This window comes from Danio aesculapii, chromosome 8 (genome assembly GCF_903798145.1).
Source record: "Danio aesculapii chromosome 8, fDanAes4.1, whole genome shotgun sequence".
NCBI classification, from domain to species: domain Eukaryota; kingdom Metazoa; phylum Chordata; class Actinopteri; order Cypriniformes; family Danionidae; genus Danio; species Danio aesculapii.
Window position 1 is genome coordinate 40,075,596 of NC_079442.1, and position 21,018 is coordinate 40,096,613.

Consider the following 21,018-nt stretch of genomic DNA (forward strand, 5'->3'; position numbering starts at 1 on the left):
GATCTGAATGGACAGTGATTTGACTTTTTAATGAGAAAAAAAGTACAAAAGAAGCAAATGCATTGCTTTAAACTTTCATTAATCTGTATATTCGGCATGTATGCATGCTCTTGGGTCAGGAAGTTCTCAGAAGATAACATTAGCCTGCATTTTTTTAAAGGTAAATGAAGGTTATACAGTGTGTTGTTAATTGCAGAGCTCCTCTGTTTAAAAAAAAAAAAAAGACTTTACATTTTTCATTGGTCAAAACAAAGATTTCTTAGTTGAGCTCTTAATCAAAGTAATTTATATTTAAATATATTTTGAATCTAAAATTTATTACCTGAAAATAAATGAATAATATTAAACTGAAATGAAAGATCAAGTTTTAATTGGATGAAGTACTGCTTGATTTTTTTCCAGTGTGCCTTTACAAATAGTCCACTGTATTCTAAAGCATCCTAATTCATTCATTTTTAGTTTTATATTAATTTCAGTAATATTATTGAATAATATGCATATATTTAGATCATCATTTAGTGGATGTTTTATATGAGACCTTGTTTTATTTACCAAATAAGTGGATACTTGGATTTGCAATTTAACTTTAAAAGTAAAAGTTGAGGTGTTAAATATTTGATTTATTCACAAATTTCCCTTCGGCTTAGTCTCTTTATTCATCAGGGGAGGCCACAGTGGAATGAACCACCAAATTATCAAGCATATGTTTAACACAGTGAATGCCCTTCCAGCTGCAACCCAGTACTGAGAATTCTCATACACTCTCACATTAATGCACATACACTACGGCCAATTTTGTTTATTCAATTCATCTATAGCGCATGTCTTTGTACTGTGCTATAGAAACCCACATGAACACGATGAGAACATACAAACTCCACACAGAAATGCCTACTGACCCAGCTGAGGCTCGAACCAGCGACCTTCTTGCTGTGGCATCATATTTTATTTTATTTATTTTATTTGTTACATTTTCAGCTCCTATACTCTCAAAATCAATCTGCAGATTTTTTTTTCTTTTGATTTTTATTTTATTATTTATTTTACAACATTCTGCACAGATCGAGCAAAAATAAATTAAATTTAATTAAAATTAAATAGTCGACAGTTTCTGCTAATGGTTATAGGAATTTCAAATAGTTTTTGTCCTTCATCTTCGGTTATTTTCTTTTCTGTTTTAACTTAACATGCAGCTTTTTCAGTCACTAAGCTGTTCTACACCCAAATGATTCTGTCATAAAGTTGTTTTACCCCAAAATGTGCTCTGCTGGGGAAATTCCTCTTGCATTAAAATTTGAAGAAGAAGACAAGAAGAAAAAACACTTTCTGTGTTTTCCCTAAGTGTCTCAACTCAGCAATCTTCCCACAACAAGAAGCTTTGCTCGGTGAGTGTTCATTAATATTTAAAAACCAAAACAAATAAATCTGCCACTTTTTTCCCAGGTTTGTTTTTGCCTTGTTTAATAAAAGGATACTCTCAATTCAGCCAGGGGTAGAGAACGGATGTGAATTAATGGACTGATCAATTATTTACACTTTTTAAGGACATAGTGAAGTTTGTTTTTTGCTCATAAAGTGTAAAAAAAAACTTAGCCATGTAGTTATTGTTGTTATGCTCAATCTTTCTAGATAAGCTACAACAGCAAAATATAAAACCAAATAAATAAATACACTTAAGCTATTAAAACTCTAAAAATCTGGCTAATGGATGATATTATATAGTCATGTTAAAAAATTAATGCAAGTTCAAAAGAACTGATGTCAGCTTGATATTCATCTAAATTATGATGAAAATGAAGGCTTAAATGCTTACTTCTTTATCTGCATAATGTCTTTAAATAATATTTTTGTGCAACAATCTGTTTGTTTTAAGTTGTTAGCCTTAAGTTTTCATTATATAAAATATTTTTTTGTGTCAAATGTATGTTTACCAGGACTAAATACCTTGTTTGCAGTTGTTTATCTACTAAGGTTAGGTTTTAGCATATTAATTCAATGAAAACTTTAGTGTAGGCAGGATTTATTAGAATCATATATAGCATATTTATTACACAACATTAGTTATCGTAGTGAAATTGCAAATATTCAATTAGTTGTTAAGTATGCACAGCAGAACACATTGCACCATGTTAATTTCTAAATTCACCCTAGCTAATTCGCATGCAATACTTTATTTTGCGCGAGATGGCGCTATATAACCACTCTGTGCAAATAGTGCCCTCTTACAGTATAACGCACTGGAAAACAACAGTATATTCTGGGAAATGGCCCCATTTTGCAATGCTTACTTCGCAACAACAAAACCACACTCAAACATCAGCATCAGGAACTATGTTATGACTTTACACGGAGACAAGAGAATTAACAAAATTATTCTTTAGCAGTATGGAAATATAGAAATAAATAAATAAGTAAATTTATATATATATATATATATATATATATATATATATATATATATATATATATATATATATATATATATATATATATATATATATATACATATACATATACACACACACAGTGAAAAAAAAATGTTGAGGTAACTCAAAACATTTGAGGTAACCGATGAATACTGTGAACCTAATCCAATTGAGTAAATGAAGCAGTTTGAGGACAGTAAAACCCAATAAATGAAGAGAACTCAATCTGTTTGAGGAAATTGATTGCTACAAACCATTTGAGTTAAAAAAAAAACGAATCTATATGAGTACTGTGAACTTACTCCATTTAAGTTGAAGTAAGGAGGTTTTTACTTAACTCATAACCTTCAACACTGAGTTCAAAACTATTTTCAAATGAGTAGAATTAACTTTCAGTACATTTTGAGTTAACTACACTCATTTCATTTGATAAAGTTGACTGCTGACTATATATAAATATATATACATTTTTTTTAGGAATCAATTTTTTTGCAATTGTACTCTTGCATGTGTCTTGAGAGTGCATGTCTGAGTGTGCATGTGCAAGTCTGCAGCCAGACACTACCGGAGAATTACTAAAAGTCTGTTTTTGTAAATAAACTCATTATATAAGAAAAAATATACAATTTTTCAATACAGTTGTTTATAAATATTAAACCACAAGGTTTAGGGTTATACTAATGCTTTCAGGTCCCTTATAAAATTCATTGACTTTGTAGCTAAATAATGTAACGGTAATGTAATAATGTAATTTTTTTTATTTAATTTTTTTTTACAAAAAAGGAATTAGAAAGAAAACAAGAGGACACATAAAACAACTATGAGCTACAAACAATAAGTGCATACCTGAAGCATCCTATTAAATAATTTAATTAGAACATATTAAATAATATCATGATAAATTTAAATATCATGTTAGCATTGATGACACTCTGCACTGTAAAAAATGCTGAATTCCACACTATTTCTTCATGTTGTCCCAACTCTTTACTGTAAAAAAAAATCCTGGTTGCCTTAAATTTTTAAGCTGAGTCAATTTAACCTTATGAGTCTATTGAACTTATATTATGTGAAACCGACTTAAAACAGCTTGCATAACTTATAAAATTAAGTTAGAACATGATTAACTTAGTTTATTAAGTTACAGTGAACTAAGATCATATCATTGTTTACAGTGTAATCAATTAAGTTTTTACAAATTGAAGTGGATTGAACATAATTTAATTAAGTTACCCCCCCACCCCCAAAAATAATAATAATAATAATTGTGTAGTTTCGAATCGTATGCCTCTCACCAAAGAAGTTAAATGATCAAAGTGCACTCTCTTCTGACTTATATAGCTAGGTAAGATCATTTGAATCAAAATTTCATTTGTGAAGTAAACATTTTATCCACTAAAATACGAAGTGGATAAGCTACTGATTTACAGACATGTCCCGCCCACCTGTGGATCTCGCCCAATGGAATTGAACCTGCTTTGACAAACTGCGAACTAGTCACGTCCCAAGATTAGATCGAGTAAACTTCTTGTTCTGAAGGAAGTTTATTTTCACAGCCGTTCATGCATTTCCACCCACAACCTTTTTGAGGGGGGTCAAGAGGAGTGAGCTCAAACAATCAGACTTCTGATTCAGACAGACAAATGCAGATGTGCTTCACTGCATGCAGGAGCAGGTGGAGCGGAGAGCTTTAACACACACGACACAGAAAGAGAGAGAGAGAGAGAGAGGGAGGGAGAAGGGATCTGGACATCCAACAACAACAACAACATCAACAACAACAAAAAAAGCACCTTTACTTTCACCTGAAAACTTTTATTTGATGTTCTAGACGTCTCCCAGAGCCGAGACTGAATTTGAAGAGGAAGAAGAATCTGGGAAAATCATAATAATAAAAAGGATCTCACTTTCTTCTGGTGAAGCAGATTCAAAAAGGTAAACAATTCTTATATATGTTTTATAACCCAAAATGTAATCGTTTATCAATAATTAGTTGTTTATACAAGTATTATTTAGGCGTTATGTTTTTAAGCATCACTTTAAAAACACTGTAACATTTATTGTTGTCTTAAAAAAAGAAAAATTGTGAATAATACGGATATTAATATGTTATAGACACATTCAGCAGGTTTTATGTCAAGCAAAGTAAACAATGACTGCTTTTGTGATATTAGATATTTAAACTACTTTTGGGGTAACTGGAGTTTAAAAACAAAACAAATAAATCTGCCACTTTTTTCCCAGGTTTGTTTTTGCCTTGCTTAAAAAAAAGGATACTCTCAATTCAGCCAGGGGTAGAGAAGGGATGTGAATTAATGGATGATCAATTATTTATAGTTTTTTAGGACATAAAGTTTGTTTTTTGTTCATAAAGTGTACAAAAAACTTGCCAGCCATGTTTTACTGTTGTTATGATAATTCTCTCTAGATGAGCCTCAACAGCAAAATATAAAATTAATCGATCAATACACTTAAGCTATTAAGTCTTCACACTGTACTCTACATCATTATACATTATACAGCAAATATACTTTACTAGTACTTGGACAATTATCTGGATTATACCATTTTGACCCTAGCGATCTCATGCGTCTTTTATATTTTTGACCCATTTACTATGTAAACACATTAAAGTACTCTTGTATTTAGATATGATACATCACGGATCAGTTTGTAAGAGTTTCAGCCTTAAAATAAGAGAGTGAATCACCTGTTGAGACACTCTCTTATCTATTACTCTTTTATCTTTGTTTCTTTTATTACTCTTTATCGAATTGAGCTTGTAGATTTACAAATTGTAAAGGTTATTTCCTCCTTTTTTAACTTTCTTTTTTCACAGCAGTTCTTATTAGTCTTTTTAGGAAGATATTTTCATGTACTTTGCCTCATTATATACAAAAAAAAAGCTTTGAAAAATATATTTTATATGACATTTCACTGCATTTTTTGAATTATGACGTAATCAAGAGATTCCTAAAATTAGTATGTCAAAACAGACTAGATATATGAACCCAGCTTCATCCATCCTGTGTTCGGCTTTTACTTTTTGCTTAAATAAATATCTAATTTGCATATATTAAACATAACATTTTAGACATAACATTTTACCTTATTAATAATAATAATAATAATAATAATAATTCCATACATTTATATATAACTTATTCTGGACACTCAAAGTGCTTTTTTTATACACATTTTTGTGGGGAAATCTCCATGTCCACTACCAATACGTATATCCAGTAAAGTAATCCATCAACTGGGGAAGTACAGTAGGTGAAACTCAAGTAATAAAGTAATTTAAACTGAAGAAAACTAAAGTAATCCATCAACTGGGAAAGTACAGTAGGTGAAACCAAAGTAACAAAATAAAATCTAAACTAAAGTAATCCATCAACTGGGGAAGTATGTGAAACTAAAGTAATAAAGTAATCTAAACTAAAGTAATCCATAAACTGGGGAAGTATGTGAAACTAAAGTAATAAAGTAATCTAAACTAAAGTAACCCATCAACCGGGAAAGTAAATAGGTGAAACTGAAGTTATGAAGTAATCTAAACTAAAGTAACCAAAAGTAATCCATCAACTGGGGAAGTAAAGTAGGTAAAACTGAAGTAATAAAGTAATCTAAACTAAAGAAAACTAAAGTAATCCATCAACTGGGGAAGTAAAGTAGGTGAAACTCAAGTAATAAAGTAATTTAAACTAAAGTAATCCATCAACTGGGGAAGTAAAGTAGGTGAAACTGAAGTTATAAAGTAATCTAAACTAAAGAAAACTAAAGTAATCCATCAACTGGGAAAGTAAAGTTGGTGAAACTGAAGTAATAAAGCACTCTATAACATCAGAAAGGTCCGACCCTTCCTATCTGAACATACAGCTCAACTCATTGTTCAAGCTCTTGTTCTCTCCAAACTGGACTATTGCAACTCTCTACTAGCCGGGCTACCAGCTAGTTCTATCAAACCTCTTCAGCTGCTTCAGAACGCAGCAGCCCGAGTGGTCTTTGATGAACCCAAAAGAGCACATGTCACTCCGCTACTCACCCGTTTGCACTGGCTGCCAGTTGCTGCTCGCATCAAATTCAAAGCTCTGATGTTTGCTTACAAAGCGACCTCTGGCTTTGCTCCTTCGTATCTGCTCTCACTTCTGCAGATATATGTGCCCTCCAGAAACTTGCGTTCTGTGAATGAACGTTGCCTCGTTGTTCCATCCCAAAGAGGGAAGAAATCACTTTCTCGAACTCTCGCATTCAATCTGCCCAGTTGGTGGAATGAACTCCCTAACCACATCAGAACAGCAGAGTCACTTGCTGTCTTCAAGAAACGACTAAAAACTCAACTGTTTAGTCTCCACTTTCCTTCCTAATCTTAACTGCCTCTCTGGCTATACCACTAACTGTACTCTCTCTCACAAAAAAAAAAAAAAAAAAAAAAAAATTACTAATGTTTTGCTTCTTAGACTTTACACACCTGAAACTTGTCTATAGCACTTGTTCACTGCTGCTCTTATAGTTGTGTAAACTGCTTCCTTGTCCTCATTTGTAAGTCGCTTTGGATAAAAGCGTCTGCTAAATGACTAAATGTAAATGTAAATATAAAGTAATCTAAACTAAAGAAAACTAAAGTAATCCATCAACTGGGTAAGTAAAGTTGGTGAAACTAAAGTAATAAAGTAGTCTAAACTAAATTAATCCATCAACTGGGGAAGTAAAGTAGGTGAAACTGAAGTAATAAAGTAATCTAAACTAAAGAAAACTAAAGTAATCCATCAACTGGGGAAGTAAAGTAGGTGAAACTGAAGTAATAAAGTAATCTAAACTAAAAAAAAACTAAAGTAATCCATCAACTGGAAAGTAGGTGAAACTATTACTTTACCCTATTTACCTGCCATGTCTTCCCTTAACCACCCACCTATTGTTGCTCATTCAAAAGATTCATTATTTAATCTCAAACAAACTCAAAACTGTGTCATGTTGGTCAATACTAAAGAGGATTCTCATGAGGACACCTGATCTCTATAACTGTATCTTTCAGCGTAGGCTCCCCCTTTCTCCAGAGCGGGCCAGACAGTGAAGCTCTTGTGTTTTTCTGCCCAAACCACTCTTTTTTTAACCTCGGGCCTTTATTACCATGGTGACCAGGCGCAGACAGAGTGCAGCCTTGACTTCTTGCTGTAACAAAGGAGAGGAGTTGGGGGAGGTTCTGGGTAGTAGGTGAACTCATAGTAACCACACAAATCTTGGCTTATCTAGGTTTTGGCCAGGGACTGAAAGTGTAGTATGCATTCTTCTGTTGTTGAGGTTTTGCATGCTTGCTGGAGATACGTATTGAGACAGAAGAGTTATTCTTAATAAAACAATGCATCTTTAAATATTAGACTGTATTTACTGTAATAAACCTTCGACCTTACTGTTGAAAATATGACAGTTTTGTTTTGGACGTAGATCAATGTAAACTTATGACATTATAGTAGAGCTGCACAATATATAGCTTCAGCATCAATATCGCAAATGCAATATGTCAAATGTGCATCTGCAATAGTCACATTGCAAGATACGCAATGTTGAGTCTGAATTATAGTTGACCAGGAGCTAAAGAATTGTATTTAATTACTGTATTCATATGGAATTTATATGATATTTATAGTTAATGTATTGTTACTAGTCCAAATATGTACATTTTAAAGCAAAAACAAGATTATTTTACTCAACTGGCAGATTATTTTACTTGTTTTAGGGAAAATCTCTTAATCTTGACTCTTAATTAAGATTTATTTTAGATATTTGGACTATAAACAAGACAAAGCAAAGTAAGAAAGCATGTTTTGCATTGTGATTATTTAATTTCTGTACTTGAATACTGTTAGACTCCCTAGGAAACCATCAAATATAGCTATTCAAGGTATATTGTGCAACTGTTTTCAAATAACAATATTTATTGCAGAAAAATAAAGTATCGCAATATCAGATTTTTTAAATATAATATATTCACTAGAGAGATGATGTCTTGTCTCTTTCTTGAAAAGCTTTGGTACTCTTTAAGAGGATTGGCAAAACAATTCTATAAGATATGCACCCTTTTTTTCAGTATGTTGACCATATTAAGCAATGCCCTAATAATGTTTAATTTTTGTTAACCTTTTTAATTTTATTTATCATTTTTACTATTATTAATGTTATTCTTTTATGATTATTCTTTTTACTAATCGTTTTACTGTTAAACAAATATTTATTTAATTAATACATTTATTTATTTATGTATTATGTATTTAATACATATATTAAATTTATTTATTTATGTATATGTATTTAATACATATATACATTTTTTTCCCAAATACATGTAATTTCAGCTTGAATTATTACACAACTTGAATTTTACTTTGTTATATTTTTGATAAGGCACAGTATGTGGGGTTTGTAAATGTGTATACTTGAAAAAAACCCCATAAAAATCTTGAATGTTATGTATAAAACATAATGCATTTTGAAAACAATACAAGGGGTTTTGTATTAGGGCTGCACAATATATCTTTTCAGCATCGATATCGCAATGTGATCATTCGCAATAGTCACATCGCGAGTATACGCAATGCTGAGTCTGAAATATAATTGATCATTTTGCAAGTGTTTTTTGAGGCCAGTGACTGTGTGAGGGTTTTAAAAGCATTTAGGCATAAGAAATTGTACTGTTTGTAACTTAATTAATAACAAATTAATACAAATTAATAACGATTAATTTTATTGAATTGTTTATAAAACAAAGACTATGAAGTATTATTGATTATTCAATTACTATATACCTGAATACTGACCGACTTCTCTGAAAACAATAAAATGCTGTTTATTTAATTGGTATCTTTTTCCTTCTTGAAATTCTTTATGCTTGTAGATAGTTTATTATATTTTATGCACTCCTATACAGAATCATCCCTATCAATCTAAAATTATAAATTCTTTTCATTTATATATATATATATATAAATCATGTTTATTTAAATAAAGTGCTTTAATGTAGTTGCAATAGAATTATGACTTATTAAAATATATAAAAGAATACTTGATCATGCTAAATTTAAAATTTGATCATATTTTACGTGTTTAAAAACAAATGTACTAGAAAAAATACCACTATATACATTTCTGGAGAGCGCCACATACATCCCAGGAGCTACGTTTTTTGCAGTTTTTGTTTTCGCGAATCCACCAGAGGCGACTGTGTGCGCTTTTTCAGATTGCAAAGTTCTCTTGTGAGTGCCATTCATGCCTGCTGTTCTCGCATAAATCCACTAGAGGCTGCTGTCAATTGACTGACAGACTGACCAATCGACTGATCCACCCTCCTCCTTCCCTAAACCCAACCAATAGTGTTTTTAACAGCACCGATTGACCTGACCACCCGCTTCCCAACAACCAACCGACAGTTTTAAAAAGTAATCCAGAAAAAGAAAAGCCCTCACCTGATTTTTTCACCACTTTTTCAGATTTTACCTCATTCTCACCCTGTTATTTATTTGTTTATTTTTTTTTTTGGCTTGTGTTTTTGTCTTACCTGCTTTCTGAAACCATTCTTCGCCGGACTCGAACCCCTTCGTCAAGGTCTACTCCTCTCTGCATCTCAAGTCCACCACTTTACATAGCGAGCTACTGGACAACCTGGTAACAGCAGGAAAGCCGTCCATAGGCCAGCTGGTAAACGAGAAAAGGAACAGCTTTATACTGCCCCTTAGGGTTTGTTTTAAAGACGAAGTGCAGCCATACGTACTTCTGGATACATCATTTGCAATCTCCAGCAATGTATATAGGGCTACGTTTTCAGAATGAGCTTATGTTGCAACCTGTAAAACCTAGTGGTTTTAAGGATAGTTGCATTGTACTAAAATTTAAGGTGACAATTTATTAGCATGTATTTATAATTTATTAGTTATTCATATTGTTAATTAGTTTCTTTTATAAATCATGGTGAAAATGTAGTGTTTACTTTTTGCGGCATTACACTTTCTTTCTTTCTTTCTTTCTTTCTTTCTTTCTTTCTTTCTTTCTTTCTTTCTTTCTTTCTTTCTTTCTTTCTTTCTGCTGTGTTTGATCTACATAACAAAACTTTCAGAAATTGTTGTGCTATGTTAAATTTTGAGCATAGTACAAAAATAATAAGCATTAAAAAAACAGATTGTGCAACATTTAATTAGAAATGTGTTTTTACGTTAGCACGAACGTACAACCAAGATTACAACTGACTGTAACCAGCATATTACCTGCTTAAAGTGGCACATTTATAGTTGTTGGTTGAGTAGTTTTGATGCTCATGTCTGGTTTTGCCCTGTTTGTGACCCCACCCTCGAGCATATGATCTGAAATTAAACAAACGGCATATTTGGCAGGAACTGAAATCTGTGCATTTCAAAGTCAGTGCTGGACAATGGTTGAGATTGAGTTGAACTCCCACGGTCGGGTCTGTAAACAGTGGCTTTGTGTGGACAGACTTGATCCCTGGTGCCGATGTCTCCACTCTTCTCTCTGTTGTCACCTCATACTGATAAACAGCACACTTATTTCAGCACACTGGTTTTATGGCTTGTGGCTTTGGGTAACGTCACTTTGGCCTGTGTGTTAATTGATGTCACAATCAGATGTGCTGACCTAAGATATTTAAAGAGACAGATCATCCATCAATACATTAATGCACACTCTTCTTTTTTAATGTCTGTTATTATTTTTTTTAAGGCACGAAAAACTTGTTAATTCATTTTGTTATATATATTTTTTAAATAATGTTTTTTTAACAGTATTTGTTGAAAATATTACTTTAAATCACCCATTATAACACATTAAATGAATAAAAATTACAGTAAGATAATTAATAGTATGTTACAGGATGTTACGAAAGATTTTTCATCTAAAATCTAAAAAAAATTAAAAAAAAAATCTTGTTTTCAAAGATAATAAATAAACTACACTTTAAAATATATAAATAGAAAAGTAATTTAAAATCTACTAGAATTTGTTTTTAAAAGTAATTATAATTCACAATTTCACAGTTTTGACAAATGCATATTCCCTAAATTCTAAACATCTCACAGAATTCAAAGTTTTGAATGGTAATAAGTATTGTGTGTGTCATTTCATATTGTTTTTATAAAATTAATACCATATTTAAAGTAATTGAAATTAGCTTTAGTTAGGTTTTGATCTAATATACACAAATATTTATTGTTTATTATTATTATTAATATATATATATATTGTAGCTGTATTAAAATGTTTTCAGTTTATAATTACAGACATTTCAATCTGTTCCATGCACAAAGCCATTGTATAGCTTATTCTTGAATATAGTGCATGCATTGATTGTACTCTTATGCTCATTTTTGGTTTGTTTTGTTTAACTTAATACAAGAACTTAAAGGGGACCTATTATGCAAAATAAGTGGTTTAAACACCGTTGTGTGGCAACAGTGTGTGAATATAGCCAGCCTCTAATGCTAAAAAATTAATTTATTTAATTTTTTATAATAACACTTTATAAAAACAGTCTGTAGAAAAAAAACAAAGTACATGTCATCAGAGGGGAAAGCCCCGCCCATTAGTGATGATCTCTCCCTCATTAGCATAAACAGCCCTGAGTGAGAAGCAGCCATTCGCCATTAAGGCTGATTTATGCTCGACACGTTTGCTAGTTTGCTTGAATGTGTGCAACAAATGTGACCTCATCAATGTGTTTGCGGAGGTTCTTTTGGGTGCCCGCATAATGCTTTTGGCTGGCGGAGAGCACAAAGTTTTTTGAGAGTCGAGCGAACAATTTGTGCGGCGCCACATTTAATTTCAGTTGAATATGAATCACTTGGAAGAGATTTTGGTATGCCTGTGCAGACATTTTTATGATCCGTCCATGCGTGATCATAGGGATAACCAGATGACCAATAATTCTTGGCTAGAAATGATTTTGAATTTAAAACAATTTAATAGCTACAAAACAAACATTTTTTAATAGGTGGAACTGTCCGAGATAGGAACAAAAGCAAGTTATGCATTAAAGTTTGATTTAAAAAAATCTTGAACGGTTATAAAAATCTCAACCCAGGCTCATTCTGAGAACGTAGTCCTGGGGACGTTTCTGGAGACCGCGAAATACGTCCCGGGAGGTACGTATTTGTGCAGTTTTTGTTTTCGCGAGTCCGCGAGAGGCCGCTGTGCGCGCTTTTTCCCGCGCCGTTCTCGCGTAAACCCGCTAGAGGCCGCTGTCGAACGACCTTCCGCCTGTCTGCCTGGATGACAGAATGATTGACCGTGCTACCGGCCAATCGGCTTACCCACCCTCCTCCGTCCCTAAACCCAACCAACAACGATTCACAAAAGCCGTCCAGAAAAAGAAAAGCCCTCGTCTGATTTTTACCACGTTTTCGGATTTTGACCACATTCTCACCCTGTGACGAACTTGTTCGCTTCATTTTTTGGATTTTGTTTTCTTACCTGATTTCTGGAACCGCTCTTCCCCGGACTCGAACCCGGTCGTCGTGGTCAGCCCTTCTCTGCGCCTCGAGTCCGCCAGAGTACACGAAGAGCTAACCGGACAAACTGGTTGCAGCGGGAAAGCCCTCCACACGGAGGCGAGCGGCCGGCTGGCGGGCCGGCGAGCGCCGAAGGGAACGGCGTCACACCGCCCCGCAGCGTTCGCTTAAAAAAATGAAATGCAGCCGTACGTACCCCCAGCTAAGTATTTCGCGGTCTCCAGAAACGTCCCCGGGACTACGTTCTCAGATTGAGCCTGGGTTGAAAAATCTTTATAATCATTTCAATAATTTATAAAAATACTTTTAAAAATCTTGAATGATATTAATGATATGACTGTAACGATTGACCACTGACTGCGAGTTTAAATGAACCCAAGTGCAGTTTATTTACAGTGAACTGAATGAACAAACATGAATGTAGAAAACTAGAAACAAACACATGGCATGAAAACACAAGAGGCTCACCGACAGGGGAACAGCGTAAAAACATGTAAAGCTAGACAAGACACAATGAAACAAGAGAGTGTATATATCAATCAAAAGGATCACATGACAAGGTAAACCAATGAAACACAGGAGACAAGATAGAACAAACCAATGAGAGCATGACACACACTCACAGTAGGAAGCACTTGACTAGACACATGGCAAGGTTAACCAATAGGAACATGACACACAAACACTAGGGATCACATAGCAGGAAGCAGGGCAAGAAACAGAACAAAACACAGGACCCAACAAAACTTAATACAAAATAAAAGACATGAGAACATGAAACACCTTACGATGATGTAGTTCCAGAAACTTTCTTATTTCTATGTTTATCCATCTGATTTTATGGTCGATTTCTTTTGACCGCCTCCTGTCATTTAAAAAAATATCTCAAAGGCAAACACTTCACGTATAAAAGCCTCGTCCATATCACGAGATGCAAACACACTCAGCGGAGGTCAGCGACGCGGCGCCAAGCGAAAGTATATATCAGCCTTTAGAGTTTTGAAACTGCCTCTATGCTGACACACAGGCATTTACAGCTCCACCCTCTTTTAAAAAGGGCACAATCACATTTGAATTTAAAGCGACAGTAACCAAAACCGTACACTTTGGATCAAAGCCCAAAAGGGGCAGTTTCAAAGAGTTATAAAAAAATTTTGTGTGTTTTTTTTGTACTGAAACTTCACATACACACCCTAGCAACATCAGACTTATTTTACACATTGTAAAAAGGGGTAAAATAAGTCCCCTTTAAGACCTACTTCAGGTAAATTTGCACCGGAGTGATGATTTTCATGTTTCTGCATTTCTTTTCAGCAGGTCGTCACTGAGAGATGTTTGAGAAACAACCCTACGACAGTCCTCCTAAATACACCCCTCCATCCAATGGCTTCGGACCCCCAGGGAGCTTCCAGGACCCTCGGAGTGAATTCGATCCCTACCCTGCTCCACCAGGATCCTACTATGTTGGCGAAGAGGTTCCTCAGCATTTCTACAAATGGTTCTCCCCTCCAGGAATCGTGAAGATTATGATAGGAACCGTCATAGTGCTCTGTCTGGGAATCTTCGCCTGCGTGGCCTCGACTCTGGTTTGGGACATGCAATACGGATATGGATATGGGTCTGGATATCCTGGATATGGAAGTGGGTATGGATATGGCAGTGGATATGGAAGCTATGGATATGGAAGTGGATACGGAAGTGGATATGGATATGGGAGCTACTATAATTCATATCCAACCCCATACTCTGCGAAAACCAGCATGATCGCCGTCGCCGCAATAAACTTCATCATCGCTTTGGGATTTTTTGCTGCCAGCTTCTCCAAAACAAACACTTTCCGCAGCCGGAAGTTCTTTCTGGCCGTACTTGTTGTCTGTTCAATAATGGCAGTGATTCAGGGCATTATAAACATCGTGTACATCGTAGGAGTGAACCCTATGGCACAAAGCTCCACCAGCTCATATTATAACCCCATGCTCATGATGTGCCAGAACCTCTACGGCAGCAGTATGACAGGAATCGGAGCCGGATTTCCAGTTTATAACCAGTACTTGTACCACTACTGCTACGTGGACGCTCAGGAGGTACCATTTAAAGCTACATGATGTTTGCATGTCATTACAGTCTGGAGTTAGTTCATGTTTTATGCTATAGTGTAAAATCAAAGGATTAGCACAGACCATAATTTCAGATCAGCTTGTGCAATTTTGGAGTCCAAACTTATTTTAGCAATAAATATAATATTATTCCATCAAGATGTAAAAAAAATGGTCCCACTTTATATTAAGTGGCCTTAAATACTTGGTCAAAAAATAAAAACAATGTACTTACTGTGTTCATAATGTATTGCTGAACACTTCTGGTGCTCTTGAGGTGGGATATGAGTATGGTTAGAGACAGGTTTGCTGATTTGGGTTTGTTTAAGGGTGGGTTAAGGTGTAAGAGATGGTCAACAGTGTAATTATAAATGGTATTACAGAAATTAATTACATATGTAATTACATGTAGGTATTCAATCAAGCTTAAGTACAATGTTTAAACATGAATTTACACAATAAGTACATTGTAACAAATAATTAATTTCAGTGTAAGCACATATTAGTTAAGGCCACTTAATATAAAGTGGGATCAAAAATTTAATAAGTGTCCCGATGAGACATTTTTCCTTATGAATGGCTAATTTTATTTTGATTACCAAATGTCAAACCTTAGATTATATATATATACATATATGAAGATAAAAGAGACAATGGAATAAATTATTACTGTTATAAGGTAGAATAATTATAGAATGGAAGTGTTTTGTAATATCAGAGCATTTGTATTAAGAAAAAAGATAGAGAGGAAAATAGAATAGAAAGTGTTAGTGTTAGGTCAACATCATTTTTTTTGAGTAGAAGATTGTTTGATCGTTTGTGTTTGAAAACATCAAATGTTGATTAAAAACATGTTGTAGTTTCTTGAGAATAACTAAAGACCAAGGCTGACAACTCAGACAACAAGACGCAACAAAAATATTAAATGGTAAGCTCTTTCTTGGCAAAACATGGCAAAAGAAGCTGTTGCTCAGATTTAATTAGTCATTCACTCAAAATATAATTTTGCTGCTTGTTCAAACTACTTACAGTATTTAAAATGAGATGAAACAACACAATTCACAGATATTTTTTGGAGAACTTAATTGTTTTATGTTCAGTCCACTTAAATTTGTAAAAACAAGTTAATGTTATCAATTTTTGTTGGGATAACATGAAGGAATTATGTGGAAGCCATCATATTTTACAGTGTTTTACCAGCAGGAAACAATAAATGTAAAAGTCAGTAAAGGCATTTTGTGAACATAGAATTAGTGCTCAAATCCTCACTAGAATCCATCAGTTTGAGTGAGATCCTGTGAATGAGGTGGTCTTAGCCTGCTTGAAAATTAACTCAGAAAATAATCTGTCTTAGCGAATCATTGAACCAGGCTCTAACACAATGTATGAAGAGTTAATATGAACACTATGAAATCTACTGAGAGTGACCTACATTCAGCTAATTTTGATCCATGTAGAACTGAATCATTAAAAATCTGCTGCATTGTAACAAATCAAATCTGTATTTCAGAACAAAACAAATCCACAAGTGTTAAATAAGAAACAAGTAACACAGCAAAGAAAAGTCAGATTATTTTCCTGTGGAAGTCTGTATTTACTAATTATACCTTTCCAGAATGTTCATTTAAAAATACATCTGAATAGCAGAGAAAATTCTAACTGAAGTATTTTGCTAGTACTGTATGCCCAATAAGTCAAGTCTACTGAATACAAACTGTAATGCTTTAAGGCAGGGTGCGAATTAAAGGGGGTTTGGGGGGTATTGACCCTCCTAATTAACGCTTGATCCCCCTGAAGCACATCAAAATAAGATGTATGGGGGAGCCATTTAATAGTAAAAAATAGCTCTGATCTCTGATTTATATCTTAAATATTAATCATTAAAAATATTAATCATTAAAAATATATTATATAAATATACATTTGACCCCCCATAACGGTTCATACCATTGTGCGTGTCAATAAATGGTAGGAAAATATCATTCAACAGTCTGAAACTGACAGTTCTAGAGCACCGATAGCATCTTAAGTATTCACAAAACACGCTTCTTCTAAAATAGATGTTTTTCTCTACATGCAGCCTAAAAAAAAGAAAAATTAGACACATAATTTATATAGTTTGACCGAGAGTAACCTCTAATATAGTCAATAAATATCCCTCAAAACAGTGAAAATGTATACATTTCATTCACACATTACATTCACACATTACATTCACAAATTACATTTGATTCACTGAAGCATGCATTACCAAACTATCACCGAAAAAGTTGACCCCCGATAATCAATGTATAATTCGCACCCAGCTTAAAGGAATACAGAAGTTCACCTAAAATGAAACATCTGTCATTATTAACTCATTCTTCATCGGTTCCAAATCTTTTGTCTTTCTTTCTTTAGTTGAATACAAAAGACAATATTTGGAAGGAAGCTGGAAACCTGTAACCATTGACATTCATAGTATTTGTTTTTGCTACAATGGAAGTCAATGATTACATATTTTCAGCATTCCTCTAAATATCTTCATTTGTGTTCAGCACTCTTAAAGATTTGTAACCCTTTAAGGGAAATTAAAAAGTGAGTAAATTAAATTTTTTCTTTGTGTGTGAACTATCCCTTTAACAATGTCATTTTGTCTTTCACAGGCTGTTGCGATGGTTTGTGGGTTCATGGTGGTGGTGGCTCTGGCAGTGGCGGCCTTTTTCTCCTACAGGACCAGAAGTAAGATCTGGCAGTACGGCAAACCAAACATCTACTGGGATCGACCTCTGATGGCAGGAACGGAGGGCAGAGATGTGGAGGATTGGGTGAGTCTTCTTATTACCAGTTAGTCTGGGAAACACACGGCCACTAATTAAACGGCACACCCAGATCATAATTACATGAAGTGTCTTGCCTGAGAGGATGAGAATTGAATGTCCGGAGTCAAGCTTATTGCTGGTTAAAGCAAACAGCAAGCATCCGGTCGGTGTAAAACCCATATATTCAGGTGTACATATATTTACAGTACCTATCTATAGTCTGTTAAAGGGATAGTTCATCCAAAAATGATAATTTACTCACTTTTTATTCACTCTCAAATGGTTCCAAACCTTTATAAGTTTCTTTGAACACTAAATAAGATATTTTGAAGAATGTTAGAAACCTGTAAACATTGACTTCCATAGTAGAAAAAGCCAATGGTATGGAAGTCAATGGTTACAGGTTTCTAGCATTCTTCAAAATATCTTCTTTTGTGTTCAACAGAACAACAAAAGTCAAACAGGTTTGAAACGAGTAAAGGTTGAGTAAATGATGACAGAAGATTTCAGTTTTGGGGTGAACTATCCCTTTAAGGCTTTTGTTTAGGTAGACTGGGAGGTGTGTTTTGAAATCATATTGTTCCTTAAAAGTTTCAGTGGCCTGTGCGACACTGGCGATAATTCAGTCACAAGGTTGAAAGTGTTGCTGATATGGTCTGTTTGTTAACAGCCAGCCTAGTTTCGCTGAGATTGATCATTAACCAAACTGAGAATGTTGTGAGGTTTTAAACTTCTTAGGTGGATGATGATGAACTGTGAATCTTTTGATAACTCCAGTTGTTTGTTTAATACCAAGAGCGCTGGAAAACATGCTTGAATTTGCATTTGCTTAGAGTTTTTTGAGTTAAATGAATGTATAAGTACGCATAGTTATTAGAAATATTTTACCAGATAAAACTAATGCTGATATTTAAAGTGTATGATGCATTATTTATATAGTAGTGAAGTTGATAATGTATTTCAAATTCCGTATAGCCAAAAAATAAAAACAATACACTACAATATGTACTTAATGGGACAGAAAATACAGTTGAAGTCAGAATTATTAGCCCCCATGAATTATTAGCCCCCCTGTTTATTTTTTTCTCCCAATTACTGTTTAACAGAGAGAAGATTTTTTCAACACATTTATAAACTTAATAGTTTTAATAACTCATTTCTAATAACTGATTTATTTAATCTTTGCCATGATGACAGTAAATAAGATTTGACTAGATATTTTTCAAGACACTTCTATACAGCTGAAAGTGACATTTAAAGGCTTAACTAGGTTAATTAGGTTAACTAGGCAGGTTAGGGTAATTAGGCAATTTATTGTATAATGATGGTTTGTTCTGTAGACTATCGAAAAAAAAATAGCTTTAAGGGGCTAATAATTTTGACCCTAAAATGGTTAAAAAATTAAAAATTAAAAAATTAAGAACTGCTTTTATTCTAGCCGAAATAAAACAAATAAGACTTTCTCCAGAAGAAAAAATATTATCAGAATTTCATTTTCATTTCAATTTCATTTCATCAGCAAATTTCATTGCTCTGTTAAACATCATTTGTGAAATATTTAAAAAAGAAAAAAATTCAAAGGGGGGCTAATAATTATGACTACAACTGGATGTATATACAGATATTTTAATTTAACATATTAAACAATGGATGCATATTTAGATTGACAATATATAAAAAGATGCCAAAAGTAAAAACATTGGTTAAATATGTAGAAATATATTTAAAATGTACTTTTACCAAATGATAGTGAATTAGAAATCTTTCTTTGGGTCATATCATATTAGTCCCAAAACTGCTGGAGTTACTGTAGATGGAAACTTGTTTACAATGTATACTAAAAATTACATTAAACTAACTTAAATACATCTTCTGTACAAGTGCCAACTTGAGCTGAAAATGTATGTGAAGCTAAAAAAAAACATCCCACGGGCAACCTACAGAGAGTGATTGTGTGCTTTGCATTTGCTGTAAACCCAGCATTAGAGTTTAAATGCAAAAACAGAAAAAATTTTTAAAAAATCTTCAAATTAACAACAACAAAAAAAAACTAGAGAGGAGCCTTAGAATTTTTTCTACCTCACAAAAAAGTTGCACTTTACATGATTTTTCTCTATTGAGAGACAGAAATTGGAAGATGTTAGACAGCACTATTATTACACTGAATGGATGGTATTTAGTTAGTGAACAGATGTGTCAATCCTTGCACTGAAGATGCAAAAAATGACAATAGATACAAAGAAACAAAGTCGCTTGTCATATTTTCTAAAGACGCAAACATATTTTTAAAAATAAGCTAAAAAATGCAACCCACAGCCTGTGATATTTTTATTGCAACTTCACAAAAAAGACGCCAAAGTTGCATATTAAAAGCAATGTCATACAGTAGATGCATTTTTAAATTATAAAGGGACATCTGCAACTACTGGTCAGCCATGAATAAGACAGCTTTATTAGTTATTTTATGTTCCATGTGAATATGATTGTTCTGCATGCTAAACTTTTCCATTTTTAGTATATGACTGTCATGCAAAAGTACACTCAGGTATGCCTTATTTAAAGAGATTGGAAAAAAATAACATTTGCTCATTATTTCCTCACACTTACTGTAAGTGGTTCTAAACTCATTTGAATTCATTTCCTCTGGGGAACACAAAAGAAAATATTCTGAAGAATGCTGGAAACCTGTAACCATCAACTTCTATTGCAAGAACAAATACTGTAAACACTATGGTTAAGTTTTGGCTGTTTTTTTTTTTTTACCAACATTCGTCAGTATATCTTTCTTTGTCTTCAACAGATGAAAGAAACTCAAAGAGATTTTAAGTCCCTTTAAGGCTGCTTTGAGACGGTTTAAAATCGGATGTACAGACATAATACAGCACAAATTGCAAAACGAAAAATGTCTACTCAAGCACCTTTTGAATTGCTTGAATTGCTTGTGCACCTGTTCAGATTACCTCTCTTCATCAAATAGGAAGCGTCACGATGAGTAATGCGGTGTTAATGAGTAAGTGATGCACTTACACGCGTCATGACTCATGTTCTCTTACACAGCACAAATGTACAGCATCACCGAAACACAACGTTCATTTTAAAATAATCAGTTTGATAACAGTGCCTGCATAAATGATGAACAGAATTTACTCATGGACGTAATATCACATTTTCAGAACATACTGTGAAA

General features: G+C 33.6%; 1 protein-coding gene across 2 annotated transcripts in view; it reads left to right on the forward strand.

Annotated features, from left to right (window-relative positions):
• The first annotated feature begins 3,936 nt into the window (after positions 1–3,936).
• si:ch73-61d6.3 (occludin) overlaps positions 3,937–21,018 on the forward strand; it is a 38,975-nt gene continuing 21,893 nt past the window's right edge. The window contains exons 1-3 of one of the 2 annotated variants that reach the window (XM_056463968.1): positions 3,937–4,361; positions 14,249–15,018; positions 17,676–17,837. In XM_056463968.1, the coding sequence (XP_056319943.1) occupies positions 14,266–15,018; positions 17,676–17,837 (915 nt within the window). In that variant the 5' untranslated portion in view covers positions 3,937–4,361; positions 14,249–14,265. The remainder of the gene's footprint in view (positions 4,362–14,248; positions 15,019–17,675; positions 17,838–21,018) is intronic. The other variant, XM_056463969.1, reaches the window with a different exon arrangement.